At 35.2% G+C, this 21,958-nt stretch overlaps 1 protein-coding gene across 1 annotated transcript in view; it reads right to left on the bottom strand.

Moving 5' to 3' along the window:
* Positions 1-21,958, bottom strand: part of BCAS3 (BCAS3 microtubule associated cell migration factor) — a 586,605-nt gene that overhangs the window by 448,075 nt on the left and 116,572 nt on the right. Inside the window, exons 9-11 of the mRNA XM_077745617.1 lie at positions 13,933-13,947; positions 4,967-5,048; positions 815-891 (exon numbers count right to left, since the gene is read on the bottom strand). Of these exons, the coding sequence (XP_077601743.1) occupies positions 815-891; positions 4,967-5,048; positions 13,933-13,947 (174 nt within the window). The remainder of the gene's footprint in view (positions 1-814; positions 892-4,966; positions 5,049-13,932; positions 13,948-21,958) is intronic.

Below are 21,958 nucleotides of genomic sequence, written 5' to 3'. Positions count from 1 at the left end.
GAATCTCCACCTGGCTGGCCTGCCCTATAAATCTTGGACTTGCCAGCCCCACAACTGCATAAACCAATGCCTTTAAAAAAAAAGTCAGGGACGTCTGAGTGTCTCAGTCAGTTAAGTGTCTGACTCTTGATCTCGGCTCAGGTCCTGATCTCATAGTTCATGAGTTTAAGCCCTGCATCAGGATTTGAAATGACAGCCTGGAGCCTGCTTGGGATTCTCTCTCTTTCTGTCCCTCCCCTGCACACCTGTGTGTGTGGATGCTCTCGATCTCTCTCTCAAAATAAATAAATAAGCCTTAAAAAAAAATCAGTAGCCCAGTCAGTGAGTGCATGTATGGGTCCAGATTCTATGCTTATTTTTGCACTTTCCAACAGTACTAGTAGTCATGGGAGATGAAATAAGAAAAAGGGAGGCAAAGAAAGATGCTGAAACGTTTTTCCAAGTTTCAAATCCCTCAGTTACAATAACCCAGTTATCTCTTCAAGTATGTTTTCTTAAATAAGTAATTTAACAAAGGCTTTGAAAGGATAACGTAGCTACATGAACCTAAGTTAATCACAATTACTCAAGAAGACTATAAGGAGAAACTGAGGCAATACAGTATAAAGGCATGCTCAATAACAGGAATAAAATGTGTGGTGGGCTGTAAAGATACACCATTAAATTAAATTAGTAAGTAAGAGATCCACAGAAACACAGGAAATATCATAACTGAATAACCATGAAATACTGATATTACGATTACAATAAGTTTGCTAATTCTATCAAATAGTATAAACTCAAATGTATAAGAATAAATCAATTTCATACATACTTGTGACAAAAAATTTTTTTGTGAAAGTACAGCTATCAAAGGCAGCAATTTTCTCTTGTAAGACTACAACGAGGATCCTAAAATTAGAGGGGGGGAAGAAAACAAAAAATGTGAATGTGAAATTCTGTAAATTAAATCATAAATAAGTTAAATCATTAGATTTAAATAAGTATCTACCAATGCAATTTTGGCAAGAAACCTCTGCCTATTAAAATGTAAAAACAGAACCACAAAATCCTTACAATAATCAAGAGAGACATGATTAGAAGAAAAGTGACAGAACTATTACTTAAAAAATTATTTTTCTCTGAATAAAATTTTATTTTCATTATTAATCAAATAAATCTATCTTCATTAGGATTGTATGAAATCAATAAACTGCTGGCTATTTACTAAAAGTGTTTTTCCAGTGCTGGATCAAAGTCATAAAATTAAACATAAAATGGATTTATGTAACCGGTCACTTAAAATGACTGCTGAATTTTCCAACGCAAGAGCAAAAGAAAGAAAGCAAACTCAAACAACTGTTATCCAGTATAAATGAGCCATTTCTAACTGACTCAATATACTAAAATGTAATCAGAATCTGTATGAACTATATGTCTCCCAGAGCCCAAGATATGCAAATAATTAGGAAAATAACTCAGTTATAAAATTTTTTCATTATCAAAATTCCTAAAACATATCCAAAGGAAGATATCTTTAAATTATGTTTGAGAATACTTCTCCTTCTTGCATAACATTAATGTAAAGATCCAAATTTCAAAGTCATTTTAATAATTAAATAAAAAATTAAAATTGTTAAATATTTGATATACTCAGTCTATTTTTCCCAATTTGAGGGAGGCAAACCTGAGTAACAGATGTTAATGAATGGGGGGGGGGAATTTTGTTTTTAACATGCATGCTTTATTAATCTTGTTCATTTGCTAATGCAAAACAAAATCCTTAACACAGCTGACAACACACAATAAATGATTCTGTCATGGCACTTAACATAAGAAACCAACCAACCCTCAGACCCAGGTTAAAAGCCTTAGGGAATCCCTAAGAAGAAGGTGACAAACTCAAATGAGAGAAAACCNAATCAAGCAGCCCCTCCCCATAATAACAAGTAACAAAGGATGATTTCCACAAGGACAGTTTAATTTATTATGAGTATTGCTAGGTTCAAAACACTGTGCCATAGAACTGATTTGCAAAACCAAATGTAAATTAAGCAGGGAAGACCTGGTGAATAGATTTGACACTTTATAGAGCAAAATCTAAGCAGTGTCCTGAACTCCACATGATAGCTTTTCCTCTTAACTTTTGCCACATTTGAACCCATGCAACTTCTAATGGGAAAATCAATTTTTTAAAAAAAATACACAATGTGGCCAAATCAACAGATGTTTTTTGTTGGAACATATATTTAAATAGTTTTTCTTAAAAAAAAAAAAGTAGAATATGAACCTTTGCCACATCAACCAAATATCCAGAGAATTTCAAATTCACTTTTCATTAGTGATATCTCATATTCATAAATCACTCTTTTAATCTGCTTTTATTCCTACTCACAAGTTTCACAATTACTAATTACTTACGAAAAGCACACTGATGACTACAAAAAAATTAACGGTATTAATTTTCAAGGTAATTTATATCTGTTAAAATATTAAATGTGCTCATTACTTCACAGCTAAAATTAAACGTAATAAACACAAAAACATTTGTTGTAGGAAAAGTTGACCTAATTACAGTACTTGGAACACAGTACTTGGAACAAGTGCAGATTTAAGAAAAACCCAAATCTGTCATTCATAGCATCTGTCATTTTTTATTTATTTTTGCCAGAGAGCGAGTGAAAGAGAGAGAGAGAGAGAGAGAGAGAGAGAGAGAGAGAGCGCACACAGGGAAGGGGCAGAGAGAGAGGGTGACACAGAATCCGAAGCAGGCTCCAGGCTCTGAGCTGTCAGCACAGAGCCCGATGCAGGGCTTGAACTCATGAACCATGAGATCATAACCTAAGCCGAAGTCAGACACTTGACAGACTAAGCCACCCAGGTGCCCTATTTTTCTTAACAGTTTTTAAAAAAATTTGCAAGAAATACTTTTTTGAAAATTTAACTGCACTTTGTCTGTTTTCTAGTATATCTGTGTATTTGTAGTACTACAAGTAAACTGTGTTCTACAAATCTTATTTGTACTTAATCTCCCTTTTCAAGTGTGTTCAAACTGCTGTTTGGCTAAATAGGTACGGAATCCATTGTGTGAGACAACACAAAGGACACTTGAAGAAGGGCTTTTTTTCCCAGGTTGACTATATTACCCACTGGATCCTGCCTTTCAATAATGTTGATTTTGAATAATTTGCTGTGTCATTGGATAATTACATTATCCCAGCAATAATATTTCTGTTTCCTATAATTTTGAGTTAGATATTACGTAAAGTAGAAATATGCATAAAAATTAGACCTCCAATATGAACTGCACACTATCACTGAACAGCTTTTATTTGTCCTAGTTCATGTTTTCGTACTTGAGTTCAAACACCTTTATCATTAGTATCAAAGCACACATGTTCTTTCAGTTTGCATTTGTCAGGTCTATCTTTAGCTTCTTTTTATATTCAACCTTTCTGAGTCACTTTTTGAATCTCTTTCACATCTAACCTGAGGCTTTTATTACAAAATTTATTTTATACTGACACAGCATCAAATATTGTTTTCCATGTTCCATGTGTTTGCTTTCTGATGAGATGTTCCGATTTACAGTTTCCATCCATGACCTCGATCAAGACATTTATCAATGAACAGCTGCTATTTTCTCACATGTAAAAGGAAGTGCTGAGTAATAGAAGATTTTTAAGGTCCCTTTCTCCCCTAATATTCAACGGCAAAAGTTAAATCTTCATTATCATTGGGTTAGGTTCAGCCCAGATCTGAGTATTTTCTTAGAGATTCTGGATGGATCTCTAAGAAAATATGGATTTGAAGGAAGCAAAATCTATCTATTCCATGCTTTAGTTCTACTGTTAAATATAAAGAAATAACAATGTTTTTTAAAATATTTTTATTTATTTCTAGGAGAGAGAGACACAGCGTGAGCAGGGGAGGGTCAGAGAGAGAGGGAGACACAGACTCTGAAACAGGCTCCAGGCTCTGAGCTGGCAGTCAGCACAGAGCCTGACGCGGGGCTCGAACCCACGAACCGCAAGATCATGACCTAAGCGAAAGTCTGACGCGTAAACGACTAAGCCACCCAGGCGCCCCAAGAAATAACAATATTTAAAAGCCATTTTTACTGTTCAGAAATATGCTTTGCTTTGATGAATGCTAACAGGAAAGTTATATTTCACATCATAAACCAGTAAACACACATAACATTCTATATATTAAAAAGTCACGTTATACATCTAAAAAAAAGTTCCCCTAAACAATGCTTAACCTTTTTACAATTGCTTACTTTTTATTCTTTTCCATTTCCATTTTAAAATGCTGATTATGACTCAGTGAACTTAATTCACTAATGATTCAAGACTGGAAGTTTGAAAACATTCATTCAGAAATCTTAACAGCTACCTCATTTGGCAGAATTCAGAAGGTGTTTTGTGACTTAAAAAAAAAATCAAATAGAGTCATTGATAACAGTAGAGCTCTACATGCCCAGGAAGTACATTACTTTGTATAAAGAAACACATTGGGGCGCCTGAGTGGCTCAGCCAGTTAAGCATCCGACTTCGGCTCAGATCATGATCTTACAGTCCATGGGTTCAAGCCCCATCTTGGGCTATATGCTGACAGCTCAGAGCCTGGAGCCTGCTTCAGATTCTGTGTCTCCCTCTCTCTCTGCCCCTCCCATGCTCACTCTCTGTCTCTGTTTTTCAAAATAAAATAAAGACATAAAAAATTTTTTTTTAAAAAAGAAACACATCAAAGGGCCAACTGGGTGGCTTAGTCGGTTAAGCTTCTGACACAGCTCAGGTCATGATCTCATGAGCCACGTGGGGCTCTGTGCCGACAGCTCAGTCTGGAGCTTGCCTCAGATCCTGTGTCTACCTCTCTCTCTGCCCTTCCCCTGATATCTCATTCTCTCCTTCTTTCTCTCTCTCAAATATAAATAAACGTTAAAAAAATAGTAAAGAAAAAAAACACATGAAAAAATGCTTACCGCTTGTTACAGTGGAGATCATAGATAGGTGTTTTAAACTGAATAGACTTGACCATCTCACCAGTGCGAAGTGAATACAGATCTAAANNNNTGTAAAAAAAAAAAAAAAAAAAAGACAAATGCCATTATTTTTTAAAATGTGGGAGAGCCAGTAAACTCTACATTTTCTTATTAACATAATCTTAAAACTCCTAATTAACATAACACAAGAAAATTGAACTATTAAAAATATCATAATATATCCCAATCAACTCATTTCATTAATGCAAAATTAAGGGAGAAAAAAGAAAATGAAACTCATTCACCAAATTATTATTATACCAAGGAATATTATAAGATTATCTCAATAAATACAGTAAAGTATTTGATAAAATTAAAAACTTGTTCATAAGAAATACTTCATCTGATAACGTTTAGCAACCTTAAAACTAATAAAACCTATCAGTCATAATAATGGTAAAACATTGAAAATCTTCACCCTAAAATCAGAAACTAGACAAGAATACTCATTATTACCACCTCTACTCAACATAGTATGGAAGGTCCTGTGCATAAGGAAAGAAAAGAAATTACAATAAGGAAGAAATAAAGCTGTCATTATTTGCCAAGAATTTGCCTGTGTAAATATAAACCCAGTAAGACAAATCTGTATGTCAAAATATACATAAAGACAAACCATTAATATATGGGTTAGTACATGAATTAATTGGTAATATAGATTGTTAATTAACTAACATGTCAATTTACCCAGGTCACTAGGTACAATAAGCACGGGTATTTTTATAAATTAAGGACAAACCATTATAAAGTGAATATTAAAACAATGCACGAATACACTAAATACTTTGGAATAAATCTAAGTAAAAATTCTGCCATATTTACACACAAAAAAACAAAAACAAATAAAAATAAATTGAAGTATATACCACAGGCTGTCAGACTTTCTAAACTGAAATAGTTCAACCCTAATAAAAAAATCAACCAGAATGAGACCTCTTTTTAAATTGTATATAAATATACATTCCACATGACCAGACTGTATTGGAAAGATATAGTAATTAACACCCTGGGTTCTTTTTTTTTCTATATATACAAATTTTTTTTTATTTTTATTATTTTATTTCTAGGAGAGAGAGAGAGGGAGAGAGAGAGAGAGCATGAGCAGGGGAGGGTCAGAGAGAGAGGGAGATACAGACTCCGAAATAGGCTTCAGGCTCTGAGTTGGCAGTCAGCACAGAGCCCGACGCGGGGCTCAAACCCACGAACCGCGAGACCATGACCTAAGCGAAAGTCGGATGCTTAACCGACTAAGTCACCCAGTTGCCCCAAGACCCTGGGTTCTTGACTCTAGAACAAAGAGATTCATGTTTCCACCTTAAGAAGGTAGAAAAAGAAGAACAAGTTAAATCCAATAAAAGTGCCATGAGGGACTTAATAATAAAATACAACATGAAATCAATGAATTGAAACTGGAGTAAGCAAAAGAAAAAACATATCAAACCTAGTTTTCTGAAACCAATCTAAACCAATCTACAAAGAAACAAATAATTTGACTATTCTAGTATCTATAGAAGAAACTGAACTCCTAATTTAAAGCTTCTCACACAGAAATCCTTTGAAAAATGGCTCATTTGTAAATTCTATTAATCATTTAAACAAAAATGTTTAGATATCCCACATAAACACTTTCAGAAGGTAGAAGACGAGTAACGTCTCAAATTATTTTATGAAGCAAGTAACACCTGATCACAAAACTAAACAAATACTTTGCAAGTAACTACAGATACATTTCTGTATCTGTGTATCTCGTGACTATACATAAAAATTCTTCAACAAAATCTTAACAAATCAAATCCAGCAATACAAAATGAGATGAGGTGTATCCCAGTAAGAGAACTTCAAACAGCTGAAGGACATCTACAAAAACCCAAAGACTTAAAAATAAAATCTTTCACCAAAAGATCAAGAATAACGCAAAGTTATCTGCTCTTACCACTCTCATTTAACAATAACAAGTTAATTTTTAAATATTTATGAAAATTTATAAAACATGATTAATGACCTTATATCTATGAAACATTATTAAACAATGATAATTAAGGTAATAGGAGATGTCACCTCACTTCTGTTAGAATGACTATTATCAAAAAGATAAGAAATAAGAGTTGGCAAGGATGCAACAAAAGGGAACTCTTGTGCATTGATGGTGGGAATATAAATTGGAGTAGTCACTATGGAAAACAGTATGGCGGTTCCTCAAAAAATTAAAACCAAGAAACAAACTCTTAACTATAGAAAACAAGCTGATGGCTACCAGAGGGGAAGTGAGTGGGGGTATGTGAAATAGGTGAAGGGGATTAAGGAGTGCACTTGTTGGGGTGCCTGGGTGGCTCAGTCGGTTAGGTGTCCGACTTCGGCTCAGGTCATGATCTCACAGTCCGTGGGTTCAAGCCCCGCATTGGGCTCTGTGCTGACAGCTCAGAGACCGGAGCCTATTTTGGATTCTGTGTCTCTCTGACCTTCCCCTGCTCATGCTGTCTCTTTCTCTCTCTAAGAAATAAAACATTAAAAAAAAGGAGTGCACTTGTTGTGATGAGCACCAGGTACTGTATGGAAGTGCTGAATCACTAAATTCTACACCTGAAACTAATATCACTCTGTATGTTAAGTGGAATTTAAATGAAAAAAATTTTTTAAGGAAAAATAGAACTATCATATGATCCAGCAATTCCACCTCTGAGTATTTATCAACAACAACAAAAAAGACTTACTCAAGGGGCGCATGGGTGGGTGAATGGGTTAAGCGTCCAATTCTGACTTTGGTTCAGGTCATGATCTTGCAATTTATGGGTTCAATACCTGCCTGCATCGAGCTCTGCGCCAGAGCACAGAGCCTGCTTGGGGTTCTGTCCCTCTCTATCTGCCTCTCCCTTGCCTGCTCCCTCTCCCCCTCAAAATAAACAAACATAAAAGTTAAAATAATAATAATAATAATAAAAGATACACTATGCACTGCCATGTTACTGCAGCACTATTTACAATAGTCAAGACATGGAAGTAACCTGGGTCCATCAGTGGATAAGTGGATAGAGAAAATGTGGTAGATACAGATATACATACACAATGGAATATTATTCAGGTATTATTTAAAAAAGGAAATCTTGCCATTTGTGATATGGATACACACTGAGGGCTGAGTGAAATAGATCAATGACAAATACTGTATGATCTCACCTATATGTGGAATTTTCAAAAACAAAAAAGCTGAAATCATCAATACAGAGAACAGACTGTACTTGCCAGACGTAGGGGGTAAGCAAAATGGGAGAAGATCATCAAAAGGAGCAAACACCCATTTAGAAGATTAATATGTCCTGCAGATACAATGTACAGCATGGTGACTATAGTTAACAATACTGTATTTTATATTTAAAAGTTGCTAAGGGAAGATNAAAAAAAAAAAAAAGTTGCTAAGAGAGTAGATCTTAAAAGTTCTCATCGAAAGTGAAATACGGTTAACTGCCTGGTGACAAATATGAACCAGACTTACTGTGGTGATCATTTTGCAGTATATACAAATATCAAATCATTACATCACACACCTGAAACTAATAAAATGTCATATGGCAAGTGTATCTTAATTTAAGGGGGAAAAAAAAGATATTCTGATACTGGTCTGAGCACAGACATATAGGTCAAGGGAACAGAAGAGAGCATCTATAAATAAACTCACAGGTATGACAAAATGATTTTCATCAAAGGTGTCATACAATTAAGTGATGAAGGATAGTTTTTGAACAATGTTGCTTTTAAAAATTAGATATTTGCATGGAAGGAATTAAATTATCCCCTAACATATATAAAAAATAAAGTGGATCACAGTCTAAGAACATAAGAACCAAAAGATTTTAGAAAATACAGATAAGATATATTTTTAAGTTTTATTTATTTATTTGCAGGAGGAGGGGTAAAGAAAGAGGGACAGAGAAAATCCCAAGAAGACTCTGCGCTGTGATTCAGCACAAGAGCCCAATGTGGGGCTCAAACTCATGTATCAGGAGTTCATGACCTGAGCCAAAAATCAAGAGTCATACACTTCACCAACTAAGCCCTCTAGGCACCCCTAGATAAAATGTGTTTTTTTAATATTTATTTATTTTTGAGAGAGAGACAGAGACAGAACATGAGTGGGGGAGGGGCAGAGGGAGAGAGGGAGACACAGAATCTGAGGCAGACTCCAGGTCTGAGCTTAAGTCAGCCACTTAACCAACTGAGCCACCTAGGCACCCCAAAATCTATATCTTAAATAAGAAAAAGAAAGCATGAACACAGATATAATTGACAACACATAATTATCAAAACAATTTTATTTTTTAATTGATTTTAACAAATGAACAAGCAAGCCTCATATCATGAGAAAATATTTTCAAAAGATATATCTGACAAAAGGTTTGTACCCAGAACATAAAAAGAACTCTTATCATTCCATAATAATGATACATACAACACATTTTTTTAATGGCCATAACAGTGACACTTTACCAAAGAAATATAGAGAGAGCAACTAAGCACTTGAAAAATGCTGAAAATCATGGAAATACAAATTAAAACCACTAAACCACAAAGGGATACCACTACACTGATTAGAATGGCTAAAATTTAAGACTGGTAACATAAGAATGCAAAGTAATTAAAACTGTCATACATTTCTGTTAGGAATGCAAAATGGCATACTCATTTTGAATAGTTGAGCTGCTTTTTATACATTGAACATACCCTTACCGTATGTCACCTCTAGGTTATTTGTTATTCATATATAATAACACTTAACACTTACAAAACACTTAAATGTAAGCCAGTAAATGACTTACTATATACTGTGATATATTGAGATAATGGAATATTATTCAGCAATTTCAAAAAATAAGTTATCCATACATAGATGAATCTTAAAACCATTAGGAAGTGGGAGTGGGGGGGAAGCCAGATATAAAAGTCTATATACACTGCATGAGTCCCTTTCAATGAAAAGCTACGAAGGTAAAACTATAATTATAGGAAGTAGATCAGTGGTTGCCAGGGGACAAAGAAAGAGGGAAGTAAAGTGCCATGAGAAAATTTGGGGAATAATGGAAGTGTTGCTGTGTCTTGATTACAGAGGGTACTTACACAACTGTATACAACTGGCAAACCTGAAGTCAGGGGAAATCTAGTAAAACCTGAACTTCAATCTCTAAAATTGACACAAGGCAAAAATTCTTTTCTTAATGTTCCCAACTAATTAATCCAGTCCTCTGCTGAGAAGCAATGAGTTAACAATGAATGAAATCGAACATTTTGCCAGACCAACTGAGAAGAAAAAAATAGCTTGTCACCTTCGATTAGCAGCTCCTATAGCCACAGTACACTAGAAACTTGAATTCTGATAATTTCACTGGCATCCATACTATGGAAATTCTTCCTGCAGAAAATCTTCAATAGAAATGGACAAAACAAATGCTATGAAGGATGGGTTTAAAGTTGACCAAACAAGACTTGGTACAACTGAAAAATCTACTTATATGGGGATAAAAAGCCTCTTATTCAATGCCTAATAGAAAGAAGATAATTCTTTTAAAGCAAGAGTTTTCAGAAAGTCACACATTCATAAAGGAGTCATGCAATCTGCCAATAACATAGTTGTGTACACGCCTGACATATCCTTTTGTACTCTATTTTCTCTCTTTTTAAAAGCCTTGACTATTTCCCTGGGACACAGCAAGACAATCTTAATTTTCCTGATGGGTAAGCAGATGAGAAAGCTTTCCATAACAGCAACAGTATGCATGCCCCATAAGAGAAAGGACATGTGTTAAACCCAAATATACAGATGTGAAACAAACTTCTACTCTGCACTCTAGTATACACCAAACAGTGCCACGAGAAAGCTGTACAGATAATGAGTTTTCATTAGATTTCTAGAGCTTAAATGGGGTAACATTTTTATATGTTTGTCTGACATTTAAACATAAAGCTATGACTTGACTTTACAATAAACCTAATTAATTTTTTAAGGATAAAAGTTCCACATAGAAATGTTGAGACCCAAATGGAGAATGTAACTGAATATACTGCAAGCAAACACCAGAGGTTGGAAGAAAAAGTAGGAATGATGTAATTTTTATTATTAAATGGTTGATTCAGTAACTCTAACTTATGAACACAGCACCTCTGTCTTACCAATACATAGGCAGCAACATGCATAGTATAAAGTTATGTTGTACTTTTTATGATAAGTATAAAATAGACATGAACACAAACTGTCCTTAACTGACCTTTTCTTTACCTAAGTCGCCTGTTTTATAGTGAGAAATCAAGAACATAAGTTGAAAATTTTTGTATCTGAGTAATCTGTTACCTACAGTCTGTGACCTATACCCTTTAGGGAAATTATTAAGCTTTTATTAGAGAGGGAAAAGTCCTTCCACAGCCAATGGTATTATATTTACACAGTTCATTCATTTCAGTAAAGAGTACTGACTAGAACTACTTAAAGAGCAAATTTTTTAAAAAGCATCCATTATTGAAAATGCAATGGTTAAATTAACCAATAAGGAACTATATAACAATTAAATTAGATTTCTTAAAAGGAAAAGATTGAAAATGTTATTAATATAAAAGATAAACACCAACAAGAAAACACTAAACATTTCCATCTAATATCTTGCTTCCTTTAGTATTTCTTACTTCCTATGTAATACTTTTAATTCCATTATGTTTAATATAATTTTTTATATTTTTGGAGCAGTTTTTGCTTCACAGCAAAAGTGAGTAGAAGATACAGAGATTTTTCACATACCCCTCCCACCATTCATGCATAGACTACCCTTTATCAACATCCCTCACCAGAATGAAATGTTTGCTACAATCAATGAACCTACCATGACATATAATCACCCAGAGTCCACAGCTTACATTAGGGTTCACTCTTGGTGTTGTACATTCTATGGGTTTAGACAAATTTATAATGACATATATCCAATATTATAGTATCATAAAGAATAGATTCACTACCCTAAAATTCCTATATGCTCTGCCTATTCATCCTTCCTTCACCCCCAACCCCTGGCAAACATTAATCTTTTCACTGTCTCCATAGTTTTGCTTTTTCCAGAGGGTGAGTTGAAATCATATAGGATATAGCCTTTTCAGACTGGCTTCTTTCACTTAGTTATATGCATTTCCCTTTCCCCCATTTCATTTTATGGCTTGATAGTAAATTTTAGTCCTGATTAACATTCCATTACCTGGATGTTCCACAGTTTCTTTCTCCATTCATCTACTGAAGGATATTGTGATTGTTTCATGTTCTAGCAATTATAAATAAAGCGAATATAAACACTTTTGTGCACTTTTTTGTACAAATTTAAGTTTTCACCTCCTTTGGATAAATACCAAGCAAGGCAATTCATGGATTATATGGTATGAGTTTAGCTTTGTATGAAATTGCCAAACTGCCTATCCAAGTGGTTTTACCATTTTGCATTCCTACCAGAAATAAATGAGAGTTCCTGTTGCTCCACAACCTTACCAGCATTTGATGCTGTCAGCTTTCTGGATTTGGGCCATTGTAACAGGTGTGTAGTGATATCTAATTGTTCTCTTAATTTGAATTACCCTGATGACATAAAATAAGGAGCATATTTCCATATGCTCATTTGACATCTATATATTATGTTTAAGGTCTTTTGCCCAGTTTTTAACTAGGTTGTTCATTTTCTTATTGTTGGGTTTCACGAGGGCTCTGTATATTTTGGATAACTGTTTTGTCCCACTCACTGCTTTAGTCTTATTTTATTGATAGTGTTTTTGAAGAGCAGAAGTATTTAATTTTAATGATGTCCAATTTTTGTTCAGAAAATTGAGGGGTGCCTGGGTGGCTCAGTTGGATAAGCATCTGAGTTTGGGTCAGGTCATGATCTTATAGTTTGTAGGTTCAAGCCCCACGTCAGGCTCTGTGCTGACAGCTCAGAGTCTGGATCCTGCTTCGGATTCTGTGTCTCCTTTTCTCCCTCTCTCTCTGCTCCTCTCCTGCTCATACTCTGTCTCTCTCTCAAAAATAAATAAACATTAAAACAAAATTTAAAGAAAAATAAAATTGAATCTGTGAAATACAGGATCACCTCAAAACACTTCCAGAATGAAGAGGAAATGAATAAAAGGGATGAAATGGAAAATAACAGATAAAAATAACTGAACATAAAAATTCAATTTATGGAAATACATATTATTGAAGAAACTGCCTCAAGACTGTAGCATCAGTCCCTCTCTGATCATTTCCAAACAGCCAGTGTACCATATTTCTTAACTGTCAGCCCCTACAATCACATAAGCCAATTCCTTTAAATAAAAAATCATGTTGAATCACAATGCTGTACACCTGAAACTAACATAACACTGTTGTTAATTAAAATAAAATAAGTTTTTTTAAAAAAAGAAAAATCATGTGTGTGGGTATGGGTGTGTAAACTGAATGATATACTGGGTAATCCAGTATATAACACACACACCCAGAACTGGATGGGTGCTCAGAAAAGAACCGCAAAGACACCAGACTTATATCTCTGGCTGGACCTTTAACTCTGCACAAGGACTGTCCCAGCTCGGTACCAATTTGCAAAAGTTAGAGTATTTACTTTTGTGTTTTGGTGTCAGCCATTTAAGCAAACCTGTCAGGTCACTAACTGACTGCCAAGATATAGAGATTTCAGTAATCATGTAAGACGATAAACATACAAAAAGTTTGGAAAAGCCACTAAACAGTGGGCAGATGCAGACAAAACCAGCATACTCTGGGGAGGAGGACAACCTGATGTTCAGAATGCCATATTACAATATTCAAATGTCCACTGAACAACAAAAAATTCAAGGCATAAAAAGAAACAGGAAAGTATGGCCTATTCATAGAAAATAAGTTATATGTAAACCAACTTGACAATAAACTATTTTTTAAAAAAAGAAAATATTTGATCTAACTTACAATTATTAATAAATATCCTTTACCTACCAAAAAAAAAAAAATAATAAGTTGAGAGAAGGGCATTTGGGTGGCTCAGTAGGTCAAGCATCTGACTTCGGCTCAGGTCATGATCTCACGATTTGTGAGTTTGAGCCCACTTTAGGCTCTGTGCTGACAGCTCAGAGTCTGGAGCCTGCTTCAGATTCTGTGTCTTCCTCTCTCTTTGCCCCTCCCCTGATCACTCTCTCTCTCTCTCCCTCCCAAAAATAAATCAACATTTAAAAAAATAGGGGCACCTGGGTGCCTCAGTTGGTTAAGTGTCCCAATTTCGGCTCAGGTCATGATCTCACGGTTTGTGAGTTCGAGCCCCATGTTGGGCTCTGTGCTGACAGCTCAGAGCCCAGAGCATGCTTCAGATTCTGTGTCTCCCTCTCTCTATGCCCCTCCCCAGCTCATGCTCTAAAATAAATGTCTCTCAAAAATAAATAAACATTTAGAAAATTTTAAAGAAAATAAATTGAGAGAAACAAAGGAAACCAAGACATTGTACTTCTCACCATAGAAAGAAAGCAACTGACTTAAATATTATGCTCAGGGAGCTAAAAGAACTACAAGGGAGAAAGATGAACAAATTGAGACTATCAATAAGGACCTAGAAATTATGAAAAAGAATCATGTAGAAATGATGGAACTGAAAAGTACAATAATTAAAATGGAAAACACACTAAACTTGAAAAGGGAAGGAAGGGAGGAAGGGAGGAAGGAAGATGGCTTTTGTGATGGCTAATACTTACTAAATGCATATTCTGAGCCAGACACTTCACATGGGTGATATCATTTATACTTAACAGTAATCCTGTGATCAATGTGCTATTATGATTTTCATTTTTCAGAAAAAGAAGATGAGGCTTGGAGAAGTTGAGTAACTTGCTAAGATCATACAGCTAACAAGTGGTTTCAAATCCAGTTCCACTAGATTCCAGAGCCTGAACTCTCATGCTGGGCTGTAATTTCTTACAGTCAGGAATTCAAATAGTGGAAACAAGCCCGGCTAGAACTTACGAAAAGAAGAGAGTACAAGGTAGTGAGGAGGACACCATTAAACTTGCTGACCAGAGAGTGCAACCTGGGAAGGGAAGCTGTTCTGACAAATCACATGGTCATGACTCAAATAGAATGGAAGGTACTGAGTGTTGATGTGCTGTAGGGAGGGCGAAGAACCACTTCAATGACTACAAGGACGATGGAGACAGCATGGAAGGACGATGGCATTAGAAATGAAGAATTGTATGTGCAAAGTGGCATGTGCTGGTCTGTTGCTTCTATGAGTCTACAGGGGCCAGCTCTTCTATCTCCTGCCATCATCTACTTCCATATTGTGTTGATTTCCTGATTTTACCAAACCCATCAGAGTTCTGACTTCACAGTTTTGTTCTCCTCCTGGTCATTCAAGTACAATTTATATTAAGTTTAAATCTGTTTCTAAAATTCTCCCCAGCAGTTCTGGGTTCCAAGGGGACAAAATTCAGGTNGGGATTTGTGCCCACACAGGTCCCTGCTTATTTCTCTTTAGTTTCAAAGATCTCTATTGATAGGGAAATTACATTCAAGAATACTCAGTTCTAATGCATGTGATATTGCATGCTTGAGAAGTTTTAATAATGATGATTCACATATTTCAAATATTTAAAAGTGACTCTAAGTTTCAAAAAATAAAACAATGAAGTAAAATAAAATAAAGTGGAAAACACACTAAAGGTTTCAAAAGCATATCTGAATATCAGAATAGGCAGAAGATAGAATGTGCATACTTGAAAATAAGACAACTGAAATTATACATCAGAAGAGAATAAAAAAAGGACGAAGAAAAATGAACACAACTTATGAGCAAAACTATAAATCAACTAAAGCTAACCAACTTACGGAAGACTCCACCCAACAAAAGAATATGCATTCTTCTGAAGTGCACATGGAACATTCTATAGGATACACCATATGTTAGCCACATAACAAGTCTCAATAAATTTAAAAACAATGAAAACAAGCTTTCTAACCAAAATGAAATGAAATTGCTAATCAAAACCAGAAGGAAAACTGGAAATTCACAAATATGTTGAATTAAACAATAACCTCTTAAACAATCACTGTGCCACAAATATGTGGAATTAAATAATAAACTCTTTAACAATCAACACCACATTAACGGAATGCGGTGGGCAGGAGGGGAAGGGGAGGAACATATGATCATCTCAACTGATACAGAAAAAGCATTTCCCAAAATTCAAGATCCCTAAATGATAAAAACACATAAGAAACTAGGAATAAAAGAAATTTTCCAAATATGATAAAGGGCATTTATGAGACACACAGAGCTAACATACTCAATGGCAAAAGACTAAATGTTTTCCCCTTAAGATCAGGAAAAAGAAAAGGATGCCCACTTTTAGCACTGCTCTTAAACACTGTATTGAAAGATCTAGCAAAAGCAACTGGGCAAGAAAAAAATTAAAAACTTGTAAACTGGAAAAGAACTTTTATTAACTTGCTCTGTTTACAGACAACATGATCGAACACATACACAATCCCAAAGGATCCACAAAAATAATACTAGAACTGATAAATTCAGGAAAGCTGCAGGGTACAAGATCAAACATATAAACCAGCAATTATCAATCCAAAAGAGAAATTAAGAAAGCAGTTCCGTTAACAATAGCAATGCAATCTCTATCAAAATTCCAAAAGTGGTGGTGTTTTTTTTTTTTTTTGCAGAAATTAAAAGCAAACCTAAAAGCAAGCAGAAATGCAAGAGGCCCCAAACAGCAAAACAATAATGAAAGAGAACTTGGCAGACTCACATTTCCCAACTGCAAAATTTACCACAAAGTGATTTTAATCAAAACACTGGAATAGTGACATAATATTAGACAGAAAAACCAATGCAACAGAATTAGGATTCCAGAAACAAACACATACCTTTACGATCAATTAGTTTTTGAGAGAGATGCCAAATCTATTCAATGGGGGGAGGGGAGGGCGGGAACAAGAGTATCTTCAAGAAGGTGCTGGGTAAACTGAAAGTCTGTGTGCAAAAGAATAAAGTTGGACTCCTATCCTACATCATATATAAAAATTTAACTAAAAATAAAGATGTAAATATAAGAATAAAACTATGAATTCTTACAAGGAAAAAAAAGAGATAAATCTTTCTGACCTTGGATTTGGCAATATTCTTAGATACAAGACCAAAAGCACAAGCAACAAAAGAAAAAACAGATAAACTGGATTACATCAATTATTTGTGCTTAAGACTTCTGTGTATCAAAGGGCATTATCAAGTGGCACCTGGATGGCTCAGTCAGTTGAGCATCTGAATCTTGATTTCAGTTCAGGTCATGATCTCACAGTTGGCTGAGTTTGAGCCCCACATGGGCTCTGTGCTGACAGTGTGGAGTCTGCCTGAGATTCTCTCTCCTTCTCTCTCTGTCCCTCCCCTGCTCGTACACATCTTCTGTCTCTCTCAAATATAAGTAAATGTTTCTTTTAAAAAGGGGGTATTATCAAGAAAGTGAAAAGACAACCTTAAAAAAATGAGACAATATTTGCGAATCAGAGATCAGATAAGAGTCTAGTATCCAGAATATGTTGAATTCTTACTATTTAACAACAAAAAGACAAACAGCCCCATTTCCAAAAGGCAAAGGATATGATTAGACCTTTCTCCAAAGAAGATAGAGATATGGCCATCAAATGTATGAAAAAATGTGTAACATCATTAGTCAGTAAGGAAATGCAAATCAAAACCACAATGAGATATCACTTCACATCCACTAGATTGGTCATAATAAAACAACTAAAAAAGAGCAAGCATCCACAAGGATGTAGAGAAGTGGAAACCTCGTCCATTGCTGGTAGGAATGTAAAATGATGTAGCCTCCATAGAAAACAGTTTGATGTCTCTAGACCTAGAATTATCATACGACCCAGTAATTCCACTGCTAGGTGGTATATTTCCATGAGAAGTGAAAGCATATGTCCACGGAAATAAATGAACATTCACATCAGCATTATTCATAACAATCAAAGTAGAAACAACCCATTCATCCCATAACTGACGAAAGCATAAACAAACTGTGGTATACACATATGATATAATATTATTTGCCCTTAAATGATGAAGTTACAATTATATGACATTCTCAAAAAAGCCAATTTTAGAGACAATAAAAAGATCAGTGCTAGCCAGAAGTTAGGGGAAGAGTGAGGGATGAATAGGCAGAGCACATAGGATTTTTAAGGCAGTGAAAATATTCTGCTTGATATAATAATGACAGATACATGCCATTATCCAGTCTGAGAAACATAGTAATATTATTATACAAGATAGTAGGGACATCTATGTGTATATATTCAACATATTGTTAGAAAGAGCTGATAAATAAGTAGAAAAGGAAAACAACCCAGAGAATAGAACAGAGGATGAAACCTTGGGAAACAATGACATTTCAAAAATATTCTAATATTTTTATGCTTTATTAAAATTATTTACTTTCAAGTTTCTAGCATACTGTGATCTTGTTCAAGCCACAAATGACATATTATTTATTTGTCATGTCCTCATATGCCTAGAACATAGTATACCAGCAATAAATATTTTTTAAAGAGTAATCAGTGAATGAAGGAAAAACAAGATGTTCAGAAATAGTGTAATGAACAGTGCCCACAACTAGGGACTATCAGTGTAAGGATTTGTAACCTGTTTTATTATATCACACTCAAAGGTTACAAACTTAAAAATCTATCTACCTTGCCATAGTAATTTTCTTAAACAACATCTCTGATCATTTATTTCTGTTGCAGAAAATTTCAAAGACACCCACTGTCACAGAATAAAGTCCAACCTTTCATCTAAGCAGATAAAGCCCTCCATGATATAGATTCAATTTTTTAAATACTTAATTGACACTCCTTTCTTTATTTTTTCAGAGATAGTGTATGGGGAGAGGGGCAGGGGGGTGGGGAGGGTGGAAGGTGGGTAAAATTTTAAGCAGGCTCGATGCTCAGTGTGGAGCTGGACACGAAGCTTGATCCCATGACCCTGGGATCATGACCTGAGCAAGATCAAGAGTCAGATGTTCAACCAACTGAGTCACCCAGGCTCCCTGACACTCTGTTCTTTCAACTTGTACTCTACTCCATGTTCCATTAGTGCCTAATTCTATTCCATCCCCAACTCCACACAACTAAATCTAAAACATTCTTCAGAATGAGCACAAGACATACTCCTAGCTTGAAGTACTTGCTTCTTTCTTTGAAATCTCATGAATCTGACAGGTCAATTAAAGGTTCTACGAGCCATAATGGACTTACTGAGAAATATCCTACTAAGCATCCCATGACTAGTTGCCAGCTTAAAAGGCCATGCTCTTTGCTACAAAGGCCCTCCCCTCACACCAGAGGAAGTATCTGACCTAAGGACAAGCAACCTATGGGTAACTGTAAAGTATAAAACTGTATCCATATAGAGAAATACCACAGCACCTTAAAAAAGAAAAAAAAGGGGGGGGGAATGAACTATTTGCAGAGAATAGAGGATTATAGGTGATGGCAGTATATCCTAACACCTCATATATCACATATTTAAAATGGTTAAAGAGCGGGGTGCCTGGGTGGCTTAGTCGGTTAGGCGTCCGACTTTCGCTTGGGTCATGATCTCGCGGTTCGTGGGTTCAAGTCCCGCGTCGGGCTCTGTGCTGACTACCAGCTCAGAGCCTGGAGCCTGTTTCAGAGCCTGTATCTCCCTCTCTCTCTGACCCTCCCCTGCTCACACTGTCTCTCTCTCTCTCCTAGAAATAAATTTAAAAAATTTTTTTAAATTAAATAAAATAAAATGGTTAAAGAGCAATAACGTTATAAAGCAATATGGATGTAAACAGTGAACAAATAACCATGTCAATATTAGGTTTTATTTTAAGAATGATGGAGGAGAATTATTGCCTTTTATCTTTTCATTAATTTATTCATTTGGTAAATTTTCTGTGCTGGGTATTCTGAATAAAAGGGCCAAAGATCTTTTCCCTCATTGAATATATTCTGGTAGATGAAGACAAACATAAACACATAGATAAATGAAATAAACCAAATGATATGCATTGGTGAATAGTATGAATAAAGAAAACACAGTAAGCTAAAAGAATAAGTGCAGGGGATGAAAGGCTATGCATCACTGCCCACAATGTCTTATAAGGATTAGAGAGTAAGATTTAGAAAAAACTTGGGAGTACTGATTTCTTCTGAGGACTAACAGAAACCTGTAAGACGGGCACAATCTGTCATGATGGTCACAAGGTATATAAGGGCAGTGTGACTAAGAGTGCAAGGAGAAGAGCAAGAGAGCACATCTTGTCTGGAGTACGGAGATAAGATTTCCTCTTCACTGAACAGTCATATAGACACTAGGGAAAGAGAAATTACATATTTTAAGCCAACCGATTTTCAAAAAATGAATACTACATAAAACAACAATCCAAAAAGGCACATGAAAATTAACAAAGCTAACAGAATACAAAGATCAAAGTAAGGGAGTATTATCAGGAAATTTTGTCTTTTGAAAGAAAGCCAGGCTGTAGATATGGAGGAATTAATTTTCAATACAATGGCGGGATCCAAGAATATATAAGAAAGAACCTAGAAACTGGACACCAGAGGGGGAATAAAAAAGAGAGAGAAGAGGAGAATATCCTAAACATCAATAAGAAAACAGAAAAGTGGAGAAAGAACTATATCCCACCATAAGAGGTCAAAAAGAGTATCTATTCCACAGAGTATGTGGAATCTTGGGAAGTAGAGGGAAAATGGCTTAGAACTAGCTAAGGTCAGGGTTCTAAAGAGAGTTGAAAAAACGTGCTTTAGCACACCTTCTATTTTCTATCATCATAGGCAGTTGATACCTTGGCCCCAAAAGTTAACACGAGAGTAAACGGGGCCAATACCACTACATACGATATCTTATGAAATAAGTCTTTTCACTCAACTGTATTAAAGTTTAAATTTCAGCAATGTAACTAGAGTTACAATTTACTGTTTACCAGTTTATAAATTTCTTAAAGTAGAATATGAACAATTACATTAAACCAATACATATTTAAACAATTTTTTTAATTTTACCAAAACTCATCTGAGTGGACCTCCATTTTTCAAGTTCTTCTATAACATACAAACATTGTTGGTATCCTAACCTACTTTTATTAAGACAACAGTAACGGTTTCCAAAATAATAAAACTGGGAAACTACTAAGCATTAAGCACTTTTAATCAAAAAGTTATTTTACTTTTCTAAAGTTATGTCAATAAATTGTTCTTAATAAATTGATGTCATGCAGTTGAAAGATTTGGCCAAATATACATAACCACATCATTTGGATGAGTGATCATCAGAACTCTAAATCTAATACTTCAGAATCATTTTATATACAAATAATACTATCCATGTCACAAACATGGGAAGACATTCTGACAGTGTGTTTCGGATTCAAAAATTACAACATAAGGAAAAAATCAACAATATGGTAAAGCCGAGCCAAATGAACCACTAAAAGGAGCACTGAACAGGTCAAACAACAGGAATTAAATAATATTTTTAGGTCTGTACAGTTAAGTATTCCTGTTGAAGTACATCTTTCCATGGAAGAATCAATGATACCCTCCCATGTCAAAAACTAGGTTATCAGCATCTACAAAATGAGGAATGACCTAGGTATCTTGGGCTTTTTGTGAAGACTTAGTATGATGTTGAACACTTTAGCATTTTTTTAAGTAATATATGAAGAGGGGTGCCTCAGTAGCTCAGTCGCTTAAGCATCTGACTCTTGGTTTCAGCTCAGGTCATGATCTCACTGTTCAAAAGTTCTGCAGGCTGATAGCACTGATAGAGCGATCAGCATACAGCCTCTTGGAATTCTCTCTCTCTCTCTCTCTCTCTCTCTCTCTCTCTCTCT

This window comes from Crocuta crocuta, unplaced genomic scaffold (assembly GCF_008692635.1).
Source record: "Crocuta crocuta isolate KB4526 unplaced genomic scaffold, BGI_CrCroc_1.0 scaffold333, whole genome shotgun sequence".
NCBI classification, from domain to species: domain Eukaryota; kingdom Metazoa; phylum Chordata; class Mammalia; order Carnivora; family Hyaenidae; genus Crocuta; species Crocuta crocuta.
The sequence above is the reverse complement of the archived record's forward strand: the minus strand, read 5'-3'. Positions and strand labels throughout refer to the sequence as shown.